Source organism: Equus quagga, chromosome 7 (assembly GCF_021613505.1).
Source record: "Equus quagga isolate Etosha38 chromosome 7, UCLA_HA_Equagga_1.0, whole genome shotgun sequence".
Lineage (NCBI taxonomy): Eukaryota > Metazoa > Chordata > Mammalia > Perissodactyla > Equidae > Equus > Equus quagga.
In genome coordinates this window covers 12,133,677-12,153,376 of record NC_060273.1, presented here as the reverse complement: position 1 = coordinate 12,153,376, position 19,700 = coordinate 12,133,677, and the positions used below count along the sequence as shown (strand labels likewise).

At 50.8% G+C, this 19,700-nt stretch overlaps 2 protein-coding genes across 3 annotated transcripts in view; one reads left to right on the top strand and one right to left on the bottom strand.

Annotated features, from left to right (window-relative positions):
• Positions 1-4,176, top strand: part of PDXDC1 (pyridoxal dependent decarboxylase domain containing 1) — a 51,221-nt gene extending 47,045 nt beyond the window's left edge. Inside the window, exons 20-23 of the mRNA XM_046666236.1 lie at positions 573-665; positions 750-846; positions 1,779-1,883; positions 2,362-4,176. Coding sequence (XP_046522192.1) covers positions 573-665; positions 750-846; positions 1,779-1,883; positions 2,362-2,621 — 555 coding nt within the window. The 3' untranslated portion in view covers positions 2,622-4,176. The remainder of the gene's footprint in view (positions 1-572; positions 666-749; positions 847-1,778; positions 1,884-2,361) is intronic.
• A 594-nt stretch (positions 4,177-4,770) lies between these two features.
• NTAN1 (N-terminal asparagine amidase) lies at positions 4,771-18,478 on the bottom strand. 2 transcript variants are annotated; one of them, XM_046668422.1, is made up of 10 exons: positions 18,321-18,478; positions 12,420-12,522; positions 12,278-12,343; positions 11,866-11,974; positions 9,774-9,847; positions 8,647-8,700; positions 8,035-8,088; positions 6,900-6,997; positions 5,496-5,609; positions 4,771-5,094 (listed from the first exon to the last, which is right to left on the bottom strand). In XM_046668422.1, the coding sequence occupies exons 1-10, from the start codon at positions 18,399-18,401 to the stop codon at positions 4,918-4,920; spliced, it is 930 nt and encodes a 309-aa protein (XP_046524378.1). In that variant the 5' UTR covers positions 18,402-18,478; the 3' UTR covers positions 4,771-4,917. The 2 variants fall into 2 exon arrangements, with proteins under 2 accessions (XP_046524378.1, XP_046524380.1); XM_046668424.1 differs by lacking the exon at positions 12,420-12,522 and having other exon boundaries at positions 18,321-18,452.
• Positions 18,479-19,700: the final 1,222 nt, after the last annotated feature.

The window sequence follows — 19,700 nt, the reverse complement described above, 5'->3', positions numbered from 1 at the left end:
CTTAAAGGACGTGCTCCATGGGGGCCAGGCTGTAAGGCTTAAAGGACCATCTCCAAACCAGATATCTGAGTCACTAGAAATCATTCAAACAGAGAGATAGATTAAAGCAAGACTAGCGTGAGAGGAGACAGGAACACGTGTCACGTGATTCACTTTGGGTGGGGTAGGGAAGAGAAGGAAGTCTGAAACAAGGCCGACGAGCCAGCTTTCTTCATTCTCGGTGGACTTCTTGAAGTTTCTTCCAAACCCGACTACACTTCCGACTCCATTTCCATGAATGTGGAGCAGTGTGTCCGTTTCCTATTGAAATGACGTTCAGATGGTAGGGATGGTTATTTCTCCTCTCTGTTCCCTGCAAATGAGCCTGCCCACCAAGGTATGCCTGCAGAGGCCTCCTGGAGCAGTTACCCTCTTCCATTTGGTTTTCTACTTCATTTTTACACTGATGTTTAAAAGTGCAGAATTCCGTCTACTAACATACTTCAAAAAATGTCCCCAGTGCTGTGTTGCGGTTCCTCTCGGCCCCAGGCAAGAAGCTGAGAGAAGTAACGTCTTTCTTGGTCTTAACACAGCTTCTGGAAAACATGACAGAAGTGGTTCGGAAAGGAATTCAGGAAGCTCAGGTTCAGCTGCAGAAGGCCAATGAGGAGCGGCTTCTGGAAGAGGTGAGCCCCGCACTGGCCGCGCAGCGGCGTCGGGCTGGGAGCCGCCTCGCCGAGATGGTCTCAAGCAACGGTTGTGTTTTGCAGGGGGTGTTGCGGCAGATCCCTGTAGTAGGATCCGTGCTGAATTGGTTTTCTCCAGTACAAGCTTCACAGAAGGGAAGAAGTTTTAACTTAACAGCAGGTAGGACTACCCAGCTTCCTCCCAGATCCCATTTGCCTTCATAGCTTTGACCAGACACCACGGGAGCCCACCCACGGGCAGCCTGGTACACCTCCCGTGCCTTATCACCAGTACTGTGCCAGCAGCCTGTCGAGAGATGAGACCTGTCTGCCCCGGACTCGCTCGTCCTCCCTCTCCCACCCCGACGGCTGAAATAGCACGAGAGCAGACACCCGCTGCCCACAGCAGACTCCTCTTCCTGAAAGCCGACGTGAACACATGTTCCCTCAGCTGCTCAGTCTCAAGACAGTGCGTCTCGGGCATTTGGGGTCAGCGTCAGTGTTCCTTGCAGTCCTCGTTAGTGCTCTGCCCAGCAGAGGGCTGCTTTTGAGAGAGAAAGTGGAAAGACTGCAGTCTGTAGCACTGGGCCATTTTAGTTCAGACTGGGCAACCAGCAAGGATTACCAGATGTTGCGATGTGGGGAAGATGGCACCCCGCTCCCGGACTCCTCCCTTCCTGTTCTCCCAGGGGAATCGTTCCCTGACCCTGGCTCCTCCTTACCCCTTCCCCAGGAAATGACGACCACACTGTCACAGGACAGCAGAGAGAGCCTGACTCTTACCCCGCCAAGCCTCAGCCTTGAGCAGAGCGGCACTTGTACCTTGTTGCTAAAGCACATTTCCCCCTTGGGCCCGGCTCCCCGGCACGCTGGGGCCACACTGCCAGGGGCGTGTTTTCATGTGTACACAGGGCACCTGGGGAGACGGGCAGGGCTGGCACTCGTGAACCTTCTCCAGTGCCTGGTGTGCTTCAGCAGCACTGACGTCTCCACCAGTCCACTTGAGGCTGAATGGCTAGAGCAGCTTATTGGAACACGGCTGAGTGGGGGCGTCTCCCAGGGCAGCCTGTGCCAGGAGCTTCCACACAGCCCTCTCCTTCCTTCTCCCGGCAGGCTCTTTGGAGTCCACGGAACACACATATGTCTACAAAGTGCAAGGGACAGGAGTAACACCGCCTCAGACCCCCTCAGGCACTCGCACCAAACAGAGACTTCCAGGTATGTCACATCTCCTTTGAGTTGGTTGACACTGAAGAGACTGCCGTGTTTCTCTTGGGAAACAGGCCTTTGCATCATGCAGCAGTTTCCCCCTTTGGTGTTACCTGCACTTCTTTGTTATCTTCATTCTTTAACCCCAAGTCCTATTTCTCTTCAGTAAGGCTAGCTGTCACCGTCCCTTTACACAGCCGTGTCAGCAGCCTTGGGCTGCAGCCATGGAGAAATAGCTCTGTGGCCCTCCAGCGGGGAAGTTAGGGTGTGGAGGGTGCGCCCCATGTGTGACGGGGCATGTACCCCGCTGAGCTTTCCCCGACGAAGGGGCCGCGTAAGTACCCAGCCTTGGAGCGCATTAGTGTCCTCTCAGCTCCTTTCTCGCCGCATCACTTCAGTGTCTCAGAGCCAGGGGCTCCAGGGCTTTCTGCTAAACGGCTTGTGTCCTTTACCAAGCTTTGAGTGCTGTTCGCGGGTCTTTCTTTAGGCCAGAAGCCTTTTAAAAGGTCCCTCCGTGGGTCAGATGCCCTGAGTGAGACAAGCTCCGTGAGTCATACTGAAGACTTAGAAAAGATGGAGCACCTGTCTGCTGGGCCCGGGCAGGACGCCCCGGAGGCTAACAGTCCTGAGCGACCCCCAGGGGCTCCCACCCCTCAGGAAGCCGAGCAGGCTGGGGCCCTCCAGAACGGGGCCCAGCGCCCCGAAGACGACCGCCCACAGGTAGAAGAACCCGAGAGCCTAAGATAAAAGTGTTTGCTTTGAGACTGTTCAGAAAGTTGTTTCAGGGAAGATGAAGTTATACTGAAAATGTGAACTGTGCCACATGCTAATACAAGAGGAATTACTGTTATTTGTGCTTTACTGGGATTTTTGCACAAATATGTACCTGAAAGCCAGGCTTTCTCTGAGGGCAATTGACTTGTCTCATTTTATGGGTGTGTAGAACAACCGATAACTATTGTTTCTGTCTACGCCACTGTAGTAATACCATTTTCCCCCAAGTTACCAGAAACGCTTTTTATTCACAAAGAACACTTAGAATTTCAAGTGCCTGCCACTTGAAACACTTCCTCTTATCTTTCGAAACATAAGCGTGAGAAGTTCCTAGGTCGCACATGGAGCTTTGGTAAGAAGCTTCTCCAGAACTCCGCGGGCCTCTGCCCTGCCCTGCAGAGGGACACGGCATTCTTGGCCGTGCGTTTAGTTGGCGTTAGTTCGATCAGGTCGCAGTCTGCGGCTGCACTGTGTTTGGCTTAAGGAGAACGGGCTTCGCTGGGACTGTAAATAAGAGTGTCAGAAGCCCTCTGCGGCCATCCCGGCTGCTGTCCCTGGAGACTAAGTAAGGACTGTGTCCATTCCGGCTGTGGCAGGGTCAGCGAGCAAGTGAGAGCGGCAGTGCCTCTGTCCGTGACCTTCCTCTGCCACAAATCCCTCTCCCTTTATATGCTCTGTAGACGAGTTAAAGACGCGCCTGTAAAGAGTCACTGTCAGGGCTCTTCTTGACCATATATATATATATGTATATTTTTAAATACTGGTAAAGCTTTTAAATTGGCACACAAGTACAGACCGTGCTCATTTCTATGTTTAATATCTGAAAACCCGATAGATGCTACTCTTACGAGCCTCCTAGTAAATATGGTGTGGAGCACCTCGTTGAGTTTAAATTCTACACTAAGAATACTTTTGACCTGTTCCACACGGGAGCTCCTGTAGCTTGTTCCACTAGCAGCTCAGCCCTTTGGGTCCAACTCAGAAACAAGAACCAGAAAAGCAACCTTTGTCAGGCTGATCAGGCCAGACTCCTGCTGAAATAACTGGAAGGAAGCCCTTAATTACTGCCTGTTTCTACCTTTCCAGAAGCCCTCATCACTTCACTGACCACAGGGAATGGCCCCGGTGCCTTTTAGTCCAGCAAAGTCAAGCTCCTGGAGACCCTAAGATGGCAGGAATTCACGTGGGGTTTGTGGGCCATAGGACTGAAGCCTTAGTTTATACCACATGAAGCCTATAATGACACTCTGATTTGGTGGGATTTCTGACATCTGGCATTGTTAAAATGCGCTTTTCCTTTTTCTTTTTGGGGGCGGGGTGCAGATGATTAAACACAGTCTTCCCTGTTTATTTGGTGCAATGAAGTATAGCAGATAACATGGGGGAAGGGAGATTATCACCTTTAACAAGATTAATTTTTAACTGTTTTTATATATATTTGGAATTGTTAATTGGTTTTGCTGAAACAGAATTTCACCCTTGAGATACTATTTGAATGTTGGTTTCAATAAAGGTCCTTGAAATTGTTGCCAGTGAGTTCAGTTCCTAAATCTTACCGTTAATCAGGCATGGTGACTTCCTCGTGGATAGCAACTTCAGAAAGATTCAGGTTTCTAAAAATGTACCTTGCACAGTAACACAATTTGGGCATTTATGATGACCTCACTACATCCGACAGAACAGCTTCATCAGAGGCTTTGTGTGACTCTCGGAGATTAAATTGTCTCATGCAGACGATCTGTTTTAGAGAGAACGGTACTGCAGAACCTGCGCTCACAGCCCGCTCTTCTTTCTGAAGCTGTCGTCTCATCCATCCAGAAGGACAGGTATCCGTTCTGGACTGGATGCTTCTAAAATATTTTGGGGTCCAAAAAGAAACCTCTGTGAGCTATATAAATTCTCACTGAATTTTACTGCATTTTAAGTATTGTTTTTTAAACACTCAATTACAGTTTTTCCTTTATTCACTAATTTAGCAGAATTAGAAATATTTACCTAAGTCTGAAATAGCTGCTTATAGAATAGTGAAACAGGCGTCTTCTCTGCCCTTCATGACTAACCAAAAAGCAAAAGCTGGGTGTCAACTTTTTAGTAAAGCAAAAAGTAAACCTAAACAAATGACTTTGCCAAAATAAGATTTTATTTTGAAAGACACTGAGTGAGGGAGACCTAAGACTCAGCGGCTGTAGATTTCAAATTCATGTTCTTTCCAACCCCACCAGTGGTCTCTGTCCTGCCAAAAGGTTGCTTTCTTTGGTCATTCCTATTTTTAGCTTCCTGGAGAGATCTTCTCCCATAAGCCATCTTCATTTTTTTTGTAGAGTAGGGCCTTATTTCCAGGAAACAGTGTGTTGGTTGGAGATGGGTATTTTTTTAAAAACATCAAGGTAGATCTAATATGTTCAACAAAGTGGGGGGGCTCGGCCAGAGGTGAAGTGGAAAGGTTCTGGAAAAACAAGATTGGGGGCATGAGAGAAGGTGACCTCACTCTGTTCCCTACTTTGATAAAGATATCAAACAAAGTCCCTTTGTGTTCCTTAAACATTAATCAGGATGTTCTCAGCTCGCCAAATCAATATATGTAAATTGTCAAGTTACATAAGCAACCAGCTACTCGGGAAATGCGGGAGAGCAGTGGGTTGCTTCCTGCTTCGCCTACACAAATGTCTGTCCAGACACTGCTCGTCCTCAAGTGATGAAGAAGTTGGATGGGGTCTGCCCATGGCATCCTAAAACAGCTACCACCCACTGAAGGAAAAGCAGCTGTCACCTAGGCTGAACCCTTTCCTTACAGATGAGGAAACCAGGTTCCAGAGATTTAAGGCTGACCCCGCCTCTAATTCTCACCTCTAGTATCTGCTTATCATCCTGCTGCAGCCAGAAATCCACGTGTGGGAAAGGCATCCAGGAATACGGTCCTATACGAAGTTGCTCTGTCTTTGCATCGTAAATGCTAATCATCTGAAAGAACATTGCAGGGACGGGATTTAAGGAACGTTATCAGCCTGTCGGGCCCTGCCGTTCATCAGGCTCCAGCGCAGTCTAGTATTTGCGGCCTTTATCTGGATGATAAGCGTCTTCAAAATTTTGTCTCATGATAACAAAAACTACTGACTGAATACTTCCAGTGTGTCTGTGTGCACTTTGTGGGTGACAGACATGATTTTGTTTAGTCCCGACAACAGTCCTGCGGGAAGATGGCATTTCTCCCATTTTGGTTGAAAACCCAAGGCTCAGAGAGGTGGGGCACCTTGCCCATGGTCACATTTCCAGTAAGCCTCAGAGTTGGGCCTCAAACCCAGGAGTGTCAAGTGAGGTCCCTGTCCCTCACTGCTCCATGAAGCTCGGCCTCCTCATCTACACCCCAAGCAGCAGTCACCTTGCAGCTTCAAAGTACACACTGCCTGTTGCCCCATGAAAAGGAAGGAAAAGCCAATTGTAAAAACACTAACATGCCAAATGATCAAGTCTCTGAATGCCCAAATTTGCCAGTGGTAGTTTTCAGCTTAACCTGCAGTGTTCAATATTAGTTACTGAGACTGAAATATTAGCTAAATCAAGGCTATTAGGCTACTTGAGAAATTGCCAAAGGAATCCTAAAAATGTTACAGGGTTGGCAAAACTCGCCACTGAATCCAAACATCATTTTCCAATGAAAATGCCAGCATTTCATAAGTGAGATTTTTTTTGTGGTGCCCTGAATGTGATTTCTGTTTTTTCAGATTTTAAGCATTCTTAAAGGATTCTTTCACCCATTCCTAAATGGCATGTAAGTCTTAGGTTTTTATTTTTTTCTAACTTTTAAAATTAAGACGTTACTTAATTAAAAAGCGCCCTCAGGCAGTCAGACTTTTAAACCGACTCGATCATTCTTTTGGGCTAACCCATTCGTTCCAGCGGAGCGCTCCTCAGTGACCGGCCCAAAGGACCCAGTCTTCCCCGTTCCTGGCTCTCCTTTCTTTATTGGAACTTTATAAGTTCTCACAAAGGAAAAGGGGTTCATTCTCTTTGGATCTGGATGCTGGGGGCTCATGTTACTTCCCCTACAGCTTCAAGACAGAGCACTGGGGTCTTGAGCTTGTGCCCCATAAACATGCATCATTCTTGTATGCAAGGATGTGGTGGTCCCTGATGATTTACAGCTTTCAAGAAGCTGACATAAACTTCTCATTTCTAGAACTTGAGGCTTTGGGATTTGGGGCCCTGGTTTTTTTCCTTAACCATGTTACACAAAGATGATTTCAGACTCACTGGTCCTCCTGTTAAAGCCCGTGCGGCCCGCAGCTCCTCCTCCGGGCCTCGATCTTGGAAGGAGGCTCTGTAAATCTCCGCGGTTTTAATGTTGACAGCTGTGCGGGACGACAGGATGACTTTGAGTCGACAAAAGACAAAAACGGCAAGTTTGCACAGTCTTGCATTTCCACCACCCCATGTAATAGCATATGGCTAAGTCCCCCTTAACGAGAGAAAAGAGTGGAAATGGAACAAAATTACTCATAAGGATCTGTAGCTTCTCCCTCCAGGAAGGGAAAGTGCAGCCTTTGAGCCAAGTATCTCACACATACCAGCTGAGGCCTGAGCTGGACGAGGTGTGGCTGTTCCAGCCCCAGTGCCGCCCCCACTCGGGGAGTACACCATCTCCGCAGGCAGGCACGTGGCAAAGCCTCTGGGCAGCCCTGTGACCACACGCGTCTGCAAATGGCTGGGGCCAGACGGGTGGCCTGTGACTGTGGCCAAGTCTGGTGTTTCTGTTTTAACTTTTACTGTTTCACACGTATACAAAGTTATAGAGACTAAAATAACGAACAGCTGTGTGCCCACCACCCAGCTAAGTAAGTAGATCACAGATGCGGTGGAAGCCCTCTGCAAAGAGCCAGCTTCATCATCTGTATCCTCAGGAGTCTGAGGGGCTGTCACAGGACGGAGGAGGGTTCTGGGTTTTCTCTAGCCTGATAGTTTTACACTTTCCTTTGTAGGATCTTTGTTCTAACCAAAACCTTACTTGGTTCCTTACATGTAAGAAGATTGAAATGCCCCGCTCCAGCCCCCAGAGCACGGGCTGGAGAAAAGCACAGCCGGCCACCTCGGCGGGGCGGAGCGGAGCACCACTGGGGCGGGGAAGCTCCCGTTACCCGTGGCTCTGCCTATGCTTTATATTTACGACCTTGTTTTCTCGTCCCGGTCTTAGGATGTGGACACTTCCTCTGTTTTGTAGATAATGGTTAGCAGGGTCCCCCAGGGAATACCCAGAGGAGCCAGGACTGGAACCTAAGGTTGTGACATCCTGACAGCAGCCGGCTCACTAGTTCCCTGAGCTGGCCTCCAACAGCAACCTGCCTGGGCAGCACGTGGCCGCCTCCAACCCTCAAATAAACGCACTACTTACCAATGCCATAAATTATTGGAAAGTGGTTTTCATTTTCTTCCCGGTCATTTAATTCTGACAAATAAAAAAAAAAATTTAAGATCTAACTTTAAAGAAATGCTAAACAATTGCTTTCCTTTTCTATAACGGAGGCCAAGCAGGAGGCCCCACTGCAAACGGGCACCAATAATCAGAAAACGAAACGGACTGTTTTCCTCTTTCCCTGCCAAGTCCCAGAGCAGTCAGGTTCACACCGAACAAACTGCCACCTGGAGGGTCAGGGCCTCCCGCCATCTACATGCTCGCCAATCTGCCATAGGAGATGTCAATGCCATTTGGGTCTGGTCCCTTCTCCTTCCCAGAGTACAGAGGGGGCGTCTGGAAATCTCAGGGAAGGGAAGATGAGTTGCACTGACAGAGGGTCAGGATCTCAACTGACGCTGAGCAGGATCTGGACGTGGGGAAGGAGGGGAGGGCCATCCCAGCAGAGGGGAAAAGCCGGAACAGAAGTCAGCAAAGCGCCACCAAACTGTCTGCTATGACTGAGGTCCTGTGCGAGGTCCTGCTCTAGGAGGGAGGGCGAAATGGCCTTGAAATCAACAGCTTTGTTTTGGGGAAGATGGCAGCACTTACCTGTCACACATAATGTCACTAAGTGAATATCATCTTCTTGTCTGTCAAATTCACCTACAATTAGAATTGTAAAACTGGATGTCAGAACTCCTTTAATTAGCAGAACATATGCTGACAAGTCAAGAGGGGACGCAGGGACGGAAGCCAGCCTCTCTGTCCCACTGCCCTTTCAGCCACAACCTGGCCCGTCTATCAGAGGCCACATCCGCATGAACGGACACCACGGAGCCTTGCTGGCCAAATGACAGACAGGTTCCCAGCCTCAAGCCCCAAGGAAACTGTGACCAAGGCTTTCCATTCTTCTCTCCATCCTGGGGGGGTTGGGGGACAAACTGACTCATAAGATTTTTACTCTTTTCCTAGGTAACTTTTTTCCTGATTATCAGTCATAAAAGTCAGAGCTCATACCATGTACACAATTTTATATCTTAATTTTCTGTACATACGCATTTTCCCATGTGATTCACACCTCCTCTTAAGTATTATTTTTTAATGGCAGCATAACTATTCCTTCACTAAGGGACATTAGGTTATTTCCTATTGTAAATAATGTCCTACCGCCCATCTTTGGGCATAAACCTCTGTGCACATTTCAGATTATTTTCTTAGAATAGATTCCAAGTGCTATTACTGGGTCAAAGGGTATGAACCTTTTCAAAGACTTAAACCATGATGCCAAATTGTTTTCCCAACAGGTTGCACAAAGTGTATTCCAGTACTGTGTGAAGAGGCCTACCTCACTGCCTTAGGGTTAATTAACACAGAATAATGTTTAAAAAAAACACAAAAAACTTGATAATTTAATCTGGAAAAAATGTTATCAGTGTTTTAATTTTCTGCAGATTAAAACAGACATTTCCACCTGGAGGGTGGTTCTGCTCTTACACAATACAGTGTTGACGGTTTTGAAAGGTGTCAACTGCTCTTTTAAAAAAATCTTGTCCCCATCTCACGAGCCCCTAAACGTCCAGCTCTGTGCTCTGCAGTGTCTATGTGGGATTCCAAGCTGAGTGGGTCACGCAGTTCCAAGCAGGTGTGCCCTCAGGTTTGACTCTAATTGGGATTTTTACCCAAACAAAACTAGTACAGATTTTTATCAAATTTGGGGGGAAAAAGAGTGGACTTACTAAGAAGTTGATGAGTAAGTTTTTGTGACAGCTGCCTGTCGTCGCTGAAGCCTCCCACAAGGTGCACTTCCAGCCTGGCAAAGAGACGGGACAGCGGTGAGAGCCAGCACAGCGCGGCACCGCGCGCACTGGTTTTCCTTAGAATCTTGGTCCTCAGCATCCTGAACTCCACTCTGTGCAGTGCCTCAGGCCTTGCACGTGCCCGGCCCAGACAGAAGACAGTGTGGGGCACCCTGGAGGACATGGGGTGCTGCCGAGGCTGGCCAAGCTTCTGGGGTCCAGGTCCCCAGAAGCAGACGGTGAGAAAGGCTGCTCTGGAGGAACACGACTTCCATCGCACTGTTTACCCGCTCAAAGCAGGCTGCTGCCACACCCTCTCCAATGTCCGCCTCAGGGGAAGTGGGCAGACGACTGGGAGGCTGGCACTGTGACAGGCCTGTCCCGTGGAGGGCCTGAAGTGGACCGCCCAGGGGCTGTCCCCTCCCGTGTCCACCCGCCTTGGCAAGAGAGCAATTAGCATCTTGGGGATGCTACAGCGGGGAACCAGGCCTGTTTCTAGAGCACAAGCTCATCCGCTACACCAGTCTTTCCCAAATCGTGTTCCCCCGAACACGGGCCACACGAGACACAAAGTGTGTTCTTGGAGTCAAACCAGTCGGGCTGTCTTGCCCATGCAGCCCGTCCCCAGGAGCGTCACAGCGCACGCTGGCACAGCAAGGCTCTGAGGGGTCCTGCAGGAGACAGAACCATGCTAACTCTATTCAACGCTGTTCCCCACGTTCATGTGTCTACCAACCCCTGGTCCACAGCGGGGACAGCCGGGATGAGTGCCTGGGGAAGTGCAGCCCCATCTCACACCGCCTTCTCCTGATGGACAAAAACCTTCCTGAGGAGTGAACCAGAATCTTCCGTGTAACCAGCACAGGGTGGGGCATCAAGTGGCCTCATAAGAAACAGCAGATAGCAAGAGCAGCTGTGACTTTGCTCGCCAGTGGGCTGCAGGTTTGTCTTCTGAGTCGCGGGTTTGGCAACCCTTCCAGTGACCAAGTTAGTTCTGTTCTTGAAGACTCTCTCAACCGCGTTCTGAGACTCGCTGGGCCGGTGGCAGGTCCAGCTACGTAATCGGGGCCCAGTGCACGAGGATGCTGTTCTGCGGCTGCACAGGCCGCAAGCCCGTGAGGCTGGCCCCACCTGCACCACAGACCCAGGCAGAAGCAGATTTAAATTTAAAAACTGATCTGTGCTTCTTTTAACCCCTGAGATTCCAAGAATGTGTGTATGACTGGCCTAGATCATTCGCTGGCTGCCTTAGACTTCAAATAAAATGAGAGCAATGCCTGCCACGTCTCCTCAGTGAGGGGACAGGGGAGGGGACAGGTGCGTGGGTCAGACCTGGGGAGCTGGCCTCCCTGTGACTAGCTGCGTGCTCTGGGTCAGCTGGAGCTCGGTGGCAGCGTCTGTGAGATGGAGGTGCTCACACTTCCTGTAACCGGGGCAGGGGCACAGGCTGAGGACGTCACACGCAGGCTCGGGGACAGAACCCGCAGGAACCCCTGCCACGCTGCAGCCCGCTGCCTAGCCAGCCCCAGGCCTCGTCCCCGCCCTGTGCCTCCACGGCCCTTCCCACCATCCGTCCTCCCGCTCTGCTTCCTCGGTGTCCCCTTGCTGTGGCACGGGAAGGCCGTGGGGCAGGTCCTGGGCCCCTACGACAAGTTCTTGCTCACAGGAAGCATTCCCCAAATGAGGGCAGGAATGAATGAACGAGAGAGCGAGTGAAGAGATGCCACATCCGGGGTTTCACAAGCTACATCTGATCCGTGAGCATCAAAGGACGTTACCGAAAACGGACCCCAGGTTCACAGGCGAACCTCCCCCTCCCAGCCCAGCGCTGTGCCCTGCCTGGACCTATCGGCTACTTGCTCGCTCCACACCACTGCCGAGGGGCCGACGCTGGGCCCAGGGCCGACACAGGGGACAAGACGGCCACCGCGGCGGGGGCAGTCCATGCAGCTGTAACCCCCCCCCCACAGCTCCTCCCTCTACACGGCGGTGGAACGTTCCCAACATCTCAAAAGAGAGCAGCGGCGCTCACCTTCCACACTGAGCGTGGTCGGAAAAGGATTTGATGGAGTTCATGATCAAGGGCACCTCGGCTTTGGTGTCGGTTCCGTCACAGTGGGTCAGGCAGGTGGCCCCATTACCTGAAGAACAAGGGTGAAACGACTCAGGTTATTCCTGATGAGAGCGCAGGAAGCAGGCCAAGCCGCCTCCTGTCCATGTGGACTGCCTCTTCTCCGAACGTCCTGTAAGAGGGAAAAACAGCCAAGCCTGCGCTGCCCAGCCAACCCATTCTGACCAGGGCGACAGGGAGGTACCATGCAGACTAGAGAGAAGGAGCGGACTCAGGTTCCGAACTGGACACCAGGCAACTCGAATCGAGGAACGAATGGTCCCAAATGTTGGCTCAGTTTAAGTAATGGTTTCCTTCATCTCTCTCGTCATACCTGTGTGCCTCAGGACCACAATGTGACAAGTGGTGGCATCATCAGAACCCAGAATGGAGATGGAGCCTGTTTAAAAAAGAAATAAAATAAAATATCCAATAGCCTTTGGGGATAATGCCCAATTCACTCCTTCCTAACCTACCATCCTCTGGGGAGGTCACTGCAAGCTCTCTTTGCTGAACATACAGAAGGCCCTGGGGTCCCACTTGCTGAACAGACTGACCTCTCAGAAGTCTGGCTCTTTCCTGTTCAATTAAAAAAAAAATAAAATAGTGATGGAAATTAGTGAGGATCGAGTAACTAGAGAGGTGGAGAGAGCCAAAGTGGGAAACACACACCCGGAGGTCTGAGGCGTGTGCGTTATTGACAGAAATGCTAAAATAAAAAGGCAGGAGTAATGGTCAAGGGGGGACAGTGCAAAGAAAGCAATGACATTCTGGGGTATTTTTTAACCTATAGAAGATTTTAGTACCTATGAAGTAAGATGCAAAAATCCTTTTTCACAGTTCTTTACGAAAGAGTATGCGACTCTTCACAATTCTACAATTGTCAAGAGACTCATTATATGGACTAGTAGAGCATGGGGCTCAGAAACCACATCCCTTCTTTACCTCCTTGAAAGAGGAAGAGGGGTTAAGACCTTCCCCATTCCCGAATCTAGTAATCCTGCTTCTGGAAATCTGTACTGAGGAAATGACCCCAAATGCCTTCATCCCTGCGTTACTAACAATGGCAAACAGCTGGGGGCAACGACAGCAAAGGTAAGTAAATTACGCAGAACCAGCTCACAGCTACCAACATGAAAACGTGAAAACCGAGACATGAAAACCCTGGGAAAATAGTTTTGAAATGGCAACTGGAAAACCAGATACAACAGTATAAAAAAAAACCTTTAAAGCTATAAATACGCTGTCAATGCAATAATGCTAAAATATTGCTACACGGAAGAAAAAAGTCTGGAAGGACATTCGCCAATATAAGCACGGCTGTGTTAGGACAGGGGGACACGGCGATTTGACTGTGGCCGTTGTCATTTCTCCGTTCTCCAAATGTTCTATGATATCATGTTATTAAAGAAAAAAACCAAAAAGGCTCCCTCATAAATCAGCAAATTTATGAAAAGAATAAGTCAATATTAGATGTCAAAATTTTTTCTAATTGAATATTTGTATAAATTCTTATGCAGTAAGCCTGGGGGGAGGAGGGACCTCAGCTGGTTCAATTCTTTAAGGAAAATGGAATTAAACTTTTTTTTTTTTCAAAAATGTCAAATTGATACAACACTAAAATGTGACAATTTCCTTCTTACTGGCAACAACTAAACTTCTCAGCGAACAAATCCTTATCCAAATGTGTAAATACAGAGCATCTATGTATCATCTGGACTGGAGAATATTTTCATAGTCTTCCACAGGCTTCTGACCATTGCTCATGACAGCTCCTAACCTAGGTAAGTGCCTGCTTATTTAATGAAATACAAGAGATGGAGAAAAACAGAATGACCAGCTTGACGAGTTACAGTGTTTCCTTTTAATAAACTTCCAGTAATTGGATGCAAGGCAGCAATAGAATGAAACCAGCCTGTCAGTTTAAGAAATGAACTACAGGAGCCGGCTCCGTGGCCTAGTGGTTGAGTTCAGCATTCTCTGCTTCAGTGGCCCGGGTTCAGTTCCCAGGCGTGGACCTACACCACTTGTCAGCAGCCACACTGTGGTGGCGACCCACATACAAAATAGAGGAAGATTGGCAACAGATGTTAGCTCATGGCCAATCTTCCTCAGCAAAAAATAAAAAGTAAACGAACTAAAGATCAAGTGAACTGCTGTGTCAAATTCCAAGGGCAGGGCAGCTTTGCTTGCCAGAGAGGTCACTGAGAAATAGACGTGGCTGGCCGCTCCAAAACTCAGAACCCCTCGTATCCACGAGCTCAGCGAGCACCAGCTCAATGAGTGCATTTCATTTTCACACAACTTCGCACCTCCCCTTAATTCAAAACAAGATAAGGGAGAACTCAGCATTTCCTCTCTGTTATTCCTCTAATACTTACCTCTTGCTTTGTTCTTTTTTGGGTGGGGGGAGGGAGTAAAGGCAAATTTTTACCGCTCATTTTCACAAGTGGGTCACCACCCCACAGCAAAGCTGCTTGTGAGAAATGAACTATCACTTTCACACCCAAGACCAAAAATCATGTCTTTTTTCCGACACACCTCCCACTACTTCCCAAAGAAACAGAAGCATAAATTATCAGAGGAGAGAATGCCACAAAGCTAAAACAGCTTGTGGCTTTGGTCTTCCACTTTAAGAAATGAAGACAGTTCGGCCAAACGTCTCTGCGGGGGAACACGTCGTCCTGCTTTATAAACTCACATCCCTTCTGAAAGAAAACAGCCCCACTTTTCTCAAGTTTCAATCCTCTCTGCACACTCAGATTCACTATAAAGATTTTTCCCCTCAGCCCTCTCTGCTACCCCTCCTCCTCGGTTCCCAATTCCTATTTAATGGCACCGTCCTCTTAACCAGGGGTCAACAAACTTGCTTCTGAAAAGGGCCAGACAGTAAATATTTGGGGCTCTGCAGGCCGTGTGGTCTCAGCTCTGGTGGCGTCGCAGGAAAGCTGCGCAGACAACACGTAAACAAATGCATGGGGCTGGGTCCCCAAAAAACTTTATTTGCGGGCCACACGGAAATTTGAATTTCACATAACTTCACGTGTCACAAAATATTATTTTGATTTTTTTCCAACCACTTAAAAATGTAAAAACCGTTCTTGGCTCACAGGCTAGCCACAAACCTGGCATGGGGCTGTGGTTCATGGATTGCTGGGTTAGCCAGTCATTTAGCTGTCCCCTCGGGGATGCCCCCGACCCCTGCTGCCAGATTCTGTCAACTCTTCCTTCCAAACAGGAGAGCTAGCACAGAAGCGCCTTGTGCCCCGCAAGCCCAGTGGTGTGGAGGAAATCATTATTAATAGGCACAGCTCTCAAAAGCCAGCCCGCCTCCCCGGTCCCACTTGCGCTGCCTCACTTCAGTCCTTCACTATTTGACACCTAATTCCCACAATACAATTTACGAGAAGATAGAGAGCAAGTCGATGCCGGGTGGGAGGCCGCTGCCTTTCCCTGAGCGACCCTGGGCGGGCTGCTGACCCTCCGTGGAGTCCACTCTGCAGCCCATGGGAGGAGTGACAGAGCGGCTTTGCGGTGGGGGCTGTCTCCGTCCCCCACCGTCCTCCCCGAGGGCTGCCAGCATCACTGCGTCCCAACAGTGACTCTGTTACATCACGTTTCTGCTCAAAAAACCCTTCGGAGTCCAGCAATTTCCCTTGTAGGAATAACGACGGGGGTTTATAAAGACGTAGTTCCACGAATGTTCATAATGGCCAGAGATTATAAATATCCTGCCTGCTTAAAAGCGGGGACGAAGTTACGGGGCTTTCATACTGTGGAACTCTACGGAACCGTTTCACGCGATGTCGCAGGACTGGTCACTGCGCGTCCAGTGACTGGTTAAGAGCAAAGACTCTGGACGGCAGCATCCAAAGGAACATTGTGCAGTGATGGCAATGGTCTGTACCTGCGCCCTCCTACAGGAGCCGCTGGCCACACGTGGCAGCCGAAATGAGCACTTGAAATGCGGCCAGTGCGCCTGAGGAACTGATCTTTAAGTTTTATTTAATTGTAATTATTTTAAATGTAAATAGCCACACGTGGCTAGTGGCTACCGTTTGTGAGCGGTGCAGGTCCCGAGGCAACGGCAGACTGCCAGGGTTCCAACCCACGCTTCCCCACCGGCAGGATGCGGGACCCTGGGCAACTTACTCAACCTCTCTGTGCCTCACCATGCTCATCTGTAAAATGGGAACAGCAATAGCCCCTGCTTCATAGGACTGTGATGCTCGGCAAGTCCCACCGCATTACTCTGATCACTATTGTTGTTATTCTATGCTGGGCAAGCTATGCACAGGCTGATAACTGCCAGTACTCCATACTCACAACACACCGCTACGTGAAGAAGACACACCATAAAAGAGAATATACAGGATGCTATCGTTTCCAAAAGTGTATCATAGACAAAGAAAAACCTCTGTAAGGATATTTACCAAAATATGAAGAGCGGTTGTGGCCACAGATTCTTTTTTCTTCTTTTTGATATTTATATTTTCGATTTTCTTACAAAGGGGACACACTACTTGTTATAGAAAAATAATTAAACCTTTCACTTCTCCCCGAGTGCTTTGTGGTTGACAGATCCATCTAAACCCCTCCGATCTGATCTGACTTCCCTCCTCGCCCTCTCTGTGCCAGGGAAACTGGCCGGTCCACTGGCCCTCGGGGCCCTCCCCCTCCTGCCCATCACAGCCCCTCTAGCTTGCCCAGCGCCCTCTTCCCCTTTTCGAATCTCTCTCCCGCCTCCATCCTTCTGCCCTTGGACCCCTGCAGACCACAGTGACCCCCCACATTCCGGTGACACAAGTGGTCCCCACTACACGCCCTTCTAGGCCACATCTCCCTAATCGGGCCATCCCCACTCTCCCCACACTCCGCGTGCTTGCCAGGGCGACGATCTTTCTAACTTTCTATCACAGAAATTTTCACAGGCATAAAAACGGAGCGTCCCCTAAATCCTTCAGGCAGCTGAAATTTTCTTTCCCTTGCTGAGTCCTCCTCCTGACTTCCCTAGTTAATGGGGCGACAGTGACACAGGACATCCAAGGAAAGTCCTTCGCAGGATGCCTGGGGGCCGCTCAGCGCCCAGCACGAGCAACGTTACTACTGTTTCCTTGCAACGCAAGTTGAGAAGCACGTGGAGCTGTCCCTTTTCCCTGTCGCTACGTCGTCCTCAGCCTTCAGTCATCCTGCTCAGTCCTTTGCGTCACAAATATTGACAGAGCGGACTGCCCCTGGCTCTGAGGACACGGGGCAAAGACACACACCGCGGCGGGCTGCCTTCAGGAGGCATGCATCCCGGGACAGGTGAAGGGGGAATAAACCAAGCAAGGCAAGATAATTACAGACTGTGCAGCCGTGACAGAGGAGATCCCAGTACACCGTCCCTGAGCCCACGGACCCGGCCAGTCCTTCTGCTTCATCTCTGAGCGCGAAGGGGCGTTTTCTCCTCGTGGCACTTTACAGTTTATGGAATGGGAGCCACTCTGGGATGAAAAGCCACCCTCCCTCCCCAGACTGTAAAGGCCCTGACTGCAGAGACAGAGGCCAACAGGTACCCAGCTCCCACTCGGGGCTCCGTGGGCATCCCTTAGATGAATGACTGATCCCCCTTGACCGGATCTGGGGCAAGTGGGAGGTTTGGTCCCCACTTTTTTTTTTTTTACAGTAAGAACTCTTTTCCAAACAGTCTGGGCACACGCAGGGACGAGGGGTTCGGAGATCTATTTGGGGACAGAAGCAGGAAAAGAAAACAAAACCCTGCCATCAGGGCGTGGTCCTCGACCCGGCCCAGCTGGGGAAAAGCAGGGCCCTTGCTTCCGGCTAAAAATAACCCGGGGCCCCAAGCGCCAGGGTGGGGGGGAGACGAGGGACCCGCAAGCATAGCCCTGCCCAACCCTGCCCGAAGCCCACCCTGGACAGCCTCCTGCTTCCTGGGGACCCAAGGACGATGCGGCGTTCACCACGGGGTGGGGATCCCCGCGAGTGCGAGCGAGCAGGGGCGGCCGCCCGGATTTGCCCAAACGGGCCAAGTCCACCTTGGGGGCCGGGACTACCCTGTCTGGGAAGAGGGGGTCCCGGGGTGTCCTCCGGCCGCGGTGCTGTGCGACCTTGGGCAAGTCGCCTAGCCTCTCTGGGCCCCCGTCCCCTCCTCTGCTAGAGAGGGGCCTCGGCAGATGCCCTCTAAGGTCCAAAGAAGGTAAAGCTCCACGGACGCCTCAAGCGAAGGCACAAGTCGGCGGCCGGGGTTCCGGATGCGCCAAGTTTCAAGGCTGTCCCCGGGGAGAGCGGGGGCAGGCGGCGGGGTGAGGAGGGCTCGGGCCCGCCCGGCAGGTCCCCTCGGGCCCGCCTCGAAGCCCCGCCCGGGCCCTGCTCACCTCCAGAGGCGGGTGGGCGCGGACGAGGTCCCCGGCGGACTGCGGCAGCCGCACTCGCCGCCCCTCGACCAGCAGCGGCATCGCGGAGGCGGCCGCCCCGGCAGGCCCAGGGAGGCGGTGGCCTCGCCAGCCCCGGGCCGCCCGCCCGCCGCTCCCGCCCTCGGGCCGCCCCGCCCCGCCGCGGGCGCCGCCGGGAATTGGAGTCCGACGGAGGCGGGGCAGCCCAGACAGGCTGAGGAAATCTAGGGCGGGGCCGCAATCCCCCATGGGAAATGTATTCCAAGTGCGGGGGCGTGGCCCGCTGCCAGCCTCCCCGCGAGGGCCGCTGGGAAATGTAGTCCCAAAAGCGTGGGGATGAAGGGAGGGAGGGCAGCTGCGCCGACCGCGAAAGCCTAGGTGCTCAGCGCCTAGCTCAGTCCGCAGATCCGCCGACCTGGCAGGAGCGCGGGCTCTGGGGTCTGACCGCCTCGGTTCAGAACATGGCTCTACCTTCCCAGTTTTGGAACCTGCTGTGCCGCTCCATAGGTCTGTATCCGATGAATAATAAACGTAAACCGTCTTAAACTGGGAAAATAGAGCCCAAACTTTGCTAGCCCCGCACATTTAGAAATCAATAGCACTTGGTACTGGGCTTCCAGCAGGCACTCAGAGACGGGATGAAAACCCCGGCAGTGAAGATCAGTAAGACAGTCCAGTCCCCACTGAGGACAGGTACCCGGTGCGAGGCTTCCCACCTCGGGGCTCTCTATCCTGCGCCTTGGAAATATACTCAAATAGATCCGACTCCGAGATACATTAGCAAAAAGTAATTCTACAAAAGACATAGTACTGAGATGGGGGAGTGGCCTCACAGAGCAAAACTATTAGAACGCCATCCTCTGAAGTCCACCTCCTCTCACGCTTTTCGACGTCCCGGGGGGATTCCAGGACGCAGCAGGGGTTACGAGCCCGTAAGGAACGACGCCTGGCAGGGGCAGCACTCCGGCCCTTCCTCTTCCCTGAAGCTGGTACCAAAGAGGTCACGTGGCTGAAACGGAAGTTGTCTTTGCCTTGAGAAGACCTTTCCATAAAAGTGCTTCCTGCTTACCTGGCCTTTCTCACAAAGTGGCCAAACAGCTAATAACGGACTTGACACGGGTTTTCACCGAATCCTCACACTCCTAAAGTAGGTATTAGTTATTTCCACTTTACAGCTCAGTTAAAGTGGAGCTCAGAGGGAGGCTAGGCAGCTTGCTCAAGGTCACACAGCCAGTTAGAAAGAGAAGCCAGGTCTGACACCCGTGATACTTTGTAAGTCATTCATCTTTTCACATTTGTGTAAATTAGCCACTTCACATTAAGGAAGACCCGACGACAGCAGACACAAGGATGGACCCTGCA